This window comes from Ricinus communis, chromosome 10 (assembly GCF_019578655.1).
Source record: "Ricinus communis isolate WT05 ecotype wild-type chromosome 10, ASM1957865v1, whole genome shotgun sequence".
NCBI lineage: Eukaryota > Viridiplantae > Streptophyta > Magnoliopsida > Malpighiales > Euphorbiaceae > Ricinus > Ricinus communis.
The window spans coordinates 4,546,400-4,551,093 of NC_063265.1; the positions used below are offsets into that span (position 1 = coordinate 4,546,400).

General features: G+C 34.1%; 1 protein-coding gene across 1 annotated transcript; it reads right to left on the reverse strand.

Annotated features, from left to right (window-relative positions):
- Positions 1–1,688: 1,688 nt before the first annotated feature.
- On the reverse strand, positions 1,689–3,965 carry LOC8258373 (putative cyclin-D7-1). Its single transcript, XM_002531506.3, has 6 exons — positions 3,278–3,965; positions 3,092–3,178; positions 2,911–3,012; positions 2,577–2,796; positions 2,214–2,347; positions 1,689–2,123 (listed from the first exon to the last, which is right to left on the reverse strand). Exons 1-6 carry the CDS (start codon positions 3,536–3,538, stop codon positions 1,878–1,880), a joined length of 1,050 nt encoding a protein of 349 aa, XP_002531552.2. The 5' UTR covers positions 3,539–3,965; the 3' UTR covers positions 1,689–1,877.
- Positions 3,966–4,694: the final 729 nt, after the last annotated feature.

Genomic DNA, 4,694 nt, shown 5'->3' on the forward strand with positions numbered 1-4,694 from the left:
TAAAATGAAAAATTAATCCGAATCATAAGATGAGTCATTATGGCGATCACAATAAAATAATATAATAAATTTAACAAATTAAAATAAAAATCACAAAAAATAAATTAAAAATAATACTTGGAATTCGACAAGGGGTGGAGAGATTCAGGCGAGGGACATCGAGAAAGGGAAGGGAGTATAACAACCGAGTAATAACAAAAAATCATAACTTAAACAAAAAAATTGTCGCTACTTACTAGCGACAGGAGGCGGGGCGGGGAGGACCGAAGTGACATGGAGAGGTCATCGGTGAGGGAAAGGAGTGAGGGAGAAATGGCATATATATATATATATATATATATAGAGAGAGAGAGAGAGAGAGAGAGAAAGTGTGTGTGTGTGTGTGTGTGAGTGAAGGAAAGAGAGGGAGTAAGGGGGACTGTTGCGATATACTTACTAAGAGTTAGTGACACAGGAATTCGTGTCCGTCGCTAAATTTCCATAATCAAACATTGCCAAACTAATTTTTAGAGTTATTGAGCCTGACCGGTCGTCGCTACATTTTAAATAATAACAATGACTAGTATTCGTCGTTAAAACCTCTGCATTAATGCCAAAAATTGATACCAACATCCTGCCAAATCTAGCAATGATATTCGCTACCGTTGCTAAATGCCATTGCTAGAGCATTCTAAAACTGTCAGCTAACAGTAGCCGCTAATTATTTAACTATGGAAATGACACCGTCGCTGGGTTGACTTCGCTAGTCCATTGCTAAACCTGTATGTTAATATCAATTGGTAATACCGTTGGTAGATAACAAATATTATTCGTCGCTAAGCACATGAATTCTTATAGTGTATCGTGAAGTTAATAAAAATATATTTGAACTGGATTGGTCATAAATGATTTTCCATTGGAATTGAATGGAAGCATATCCACCGGTGAACAAGTTGGTGTTTGATGAAAAGAAGTCATGCGATAATTGTTTTTTCCCCATAAAATTAAAGCACAGCCATGCCACAGAACTTCTCGCTTCGACGGATCAAATAAGAAGATCAAGTGAAGGATTATTAAGCATTTCATTAAGTGATGCAGCAAAAGCTTCTATAAAAATATTAAGTAGAAAATTAAAATCAATTTTCTATAAATTTATTGATCCATGGCTGGCAGACAAATAAGCATGAAATATTCATTGATGTTAAGAATTGGAATACTAAAATTAAAAAAGAAAATACAACCAAAGAGTTCTCTGAAATTTTATAAATCAAAAGCTTTCTTATATTAATTAGGAAATTATAATAAAAAAGACAATAACAAAATGCAGTTAATATGTTCTAAATTATATTATATTCTCTAATGTTTCTATTAAAGAAATTAAAATAGGAAGTTACAAATCAATCTCATAAAGAAAATATATTTCTTAAAAATGAAATCTAATCTAATTATTTTTTTAATAAAAATATTTTAAAAAAATCCAAGTAAGGATAGTCTGCATAAAGAAACGTGACGGCTTGTCATATGAAAGGATTTGTGTATAAATGACAAGTCGTTTGATGGTATCATTAGATACATGAAACTCTCATTAGATCATCAACTGCTACTGCTCTTGAAAAGCTTACTGTCAAGGATTGAATGAGAAAAAGAGTTATGCATACTCATGGATACTGTAGATTAACATACTCATGATTTTATCATATAACCTCCTCCTACTTTTATTGAAGCATTGCATAAAATAGAGTTACAAGAAAACATAATTTGCTGCAACTGAATATGCCCACTTTGTGGGTACTTCACTGATTCTGCTGCAGCACATAGGCTAGTGATCCACAGCCCTTATCACCCTAATTTGTTTAACAAATACATGATAAATAACTTGTTGATTTCTTCTGAACACCTTAATTTCTCACTTCATTTGCCTCCTGCTTTCTCCTCTTGTTGGTTGATTCAAGAATATTGGTGTTTGATGATGGCATCTTAAAAAGAGAGAGATCAACATGGCAATCATAGACATCAATCCTCTCGGTCAACAGAACTGTCACAGGGCTTGAAGGGCAGTAACTGGAGTTCTCACAAGCTGCTAAGTCGTAGAGCTGATCTATCAGCTTCTGCTCCAAGATGTTATGGCATTTCACTATATCATCCTGCTAGTTGATTAATAATTTGTCAATGCAACATTATCTTGATTAGTTTCTACTTTCAAGTATGTAAATTAGGATTTTATAAGTCATTACCTTCTGATCTTTATTAAGGAACCCTGTAATATAAGTAAGCTGGGTGCTGGTCTTTGATGGGATTAACTCTTCTAGTCCACACCAGATAGCAGAAACAGCAGCTATACTTGGTCTAAATTCCGCAAATTTGCAATCTGCATATCATTCGATGTTCTTTAGTTATTTGAAGATGCAGATTTTTTTTTTTAGAATTTAATGTCTCTCTCAAGTGCGTATTTTTTCACACAGTCCATTTAACAGAAACAGATAATCCAAATATACATTAAATTAATCATCTGCATGATGTACAAAGTTATAGCAACGAGCATTGTCATGCATGCAGTAGTACAGCATCATAATAATTAGGCAAATAAAAGAATATACCTAGTATAGTTCCAAGAATCAGTTCTGTGACCCGGGCAACTATTAAATCCTTCCGAAGATGAGATTTCAAGAAGTCATTGTTGATAACCATCATCATCATCATCAGTTCTACGTAGGAATAAACAGTAGTAGAGCCAAGACGCCATCCTAATGCCTGTAATAGCATCAACTCCATCCGCTGGATTGTGATTGATTGAAATGTGTGATCCATGTCCTCCATCTTCAAGCACCACCATAAATACATGGGGCAGATGTATATATATTAGTGACTATGGGGATATACATTGTAACACTGCAGGTGAAAAGAAGTACTAGCTACAGTTATAGTAGTCACCTGGATTTCAAGCAAAGAAGGAGCATATGTACTCTCACTAAACTTTGAAGCCACAGATAGACAAGCCACAGACAATAATTCCACCATCCAATTCTTCCATTCCTATATATGATTAAAAACAGTTTAAAGCATGATTAAATAAGATTAAGAGAAAAGCTCGTGATCTGATGATATCCCTTACAAGGCATTGATTCATAGATATAAACCGATCGAGATAATTAGCTGCGTTGAAAAGGGTCTCAAAGGAGAGATTCAGCCGACTGCGAGACTGGCAAAAATGAAATTCACATGTGAGCATAGAGCTCTATATGCCATATATATGTATACAATAAAGAAGGGGAGAAAAAGGGAAACAGAAAAAAAAAACCTTGATAAGCCATTGAACCGCTTTAAACCTAGCGAAGAACAAATTTTTAGACTGTAGATGCTCAAAGTATCCTTGTTGGGGCATGTAACTTAACTCCTTCTCTAAGCATAAAGAAAGCGCCTGCTCACAATCTTCTTTGGTAGTATAGAAAGAATCATCATAGCTATCTACATTAACATTACTCTGAAATTGAGTACAGTGACCAGAAGCAGTACTACTAGGACTGGGGAGCCACTCCTCATCACAAAGAAAACTATCCATAGTTTGAAAGAAACTGTTACAAACCTGTACAACTATATATAGCAGGAAATTTAGAGTACCAAATTTAGATGGGGACCCGGGAAATTGTCTGACATGAAAATCATCTCTGAATTATTATTTGTGGCTATGCAGTTCGTACTTAACAGTTAACACAAAAAGAGAATTAAGGTAGTTGAAGAGGAAGAGAAAGATATAAAAGAGAGGAGACGACCCTCATGAGAAGGGGTAAATGCTGCATGAATAGATATATATATTTGTTTTGACTGCAGTAACCAATTGCGTGATTGCACGAGGATGACATTGATGGAGTCTCTTTGCATAAATGTGCACCTTCTCTCAATATCGGGAATGAGTACTGTCTACTGTAGTTATGCTTTAGATTAGCAGTTGACAGCGCGCGCACAACACCACCACCACCACCACCATCATCACCGAGTGAGTCGAAGTAAGTACAGGGAGATATTTAAGCCATTCCGTGGACCCCTCTATTTCACGTAAGTTGTTGCCATTGTCCAGCTGGTAATGGACCCACGTTTCAACCTCAGGCAACTGCTTTTACTGCTTTTCGTTCTATTTTTCCTAAGAATAGGAAAAACTGCTGGATTAAGGGCGCAATGTCCGATAAAAGGACAACTTTCAATGATTTACAACTTTGAGTAGAAAAAAAATTATGGGTTACAAATCGATAAAAAAATATTTAGTCGTTAAGAAATTATATTAAAGAAATTTTAATTTGAAAAAAGAAATTATTCTTTTTACTCTGATTTTTTTTATTATGTTGTAAATATCTAAAAATATGAATTTAAATTTAATAAATTTTAATTTTGTTATTTAACAGTTAAATTGATATAATCATGTCAATAATTTTTTAAACTGTGATTTGACGATCAACTAACAAAATTAGGGTTATCAAATTCTAAACTCATATTATCAAATACGAACAACACGATAATGAGATGAGTGATAATAGGAGTAAAGATGACTAAATCATTGCGAATCAAAAAATCTTTTTAGCATTGAGATATATGTTTTTATCACGATTTGTAATTACATATTTAAGTATGGTAGTCAAGCGAGTATTTTCGGATATCTGACCCGACTGAACCCTTACAGGACCAATTCGAATAATAATAAATGAATTTAAAAAATATTTGAA

Bases quoted from the DNA above. Each gene is read 5' to 3' on its own strand.
- LOC8258373 (XM_002531506.3), bottom strand. From the start codon at position 3,538: ATGGATAGTTTTCTTTGTGATGAGGAGTGGCTCCCCAGTCCTAGTAGT. The intron at 3,013-3,091 runs GTAAGGGATATC...AATCATATATAG, and splicing joins TATCTATGAATCAATGCCTT to GAATGGAAGAATTGGATGGT. The intron at 2,348-2,576 runs GTATATTCTTTT...AATGATATGCAG, and splicing joins GATTCTTGGAACTATACTAG to ATTGCAAATTTGCGGAATTT.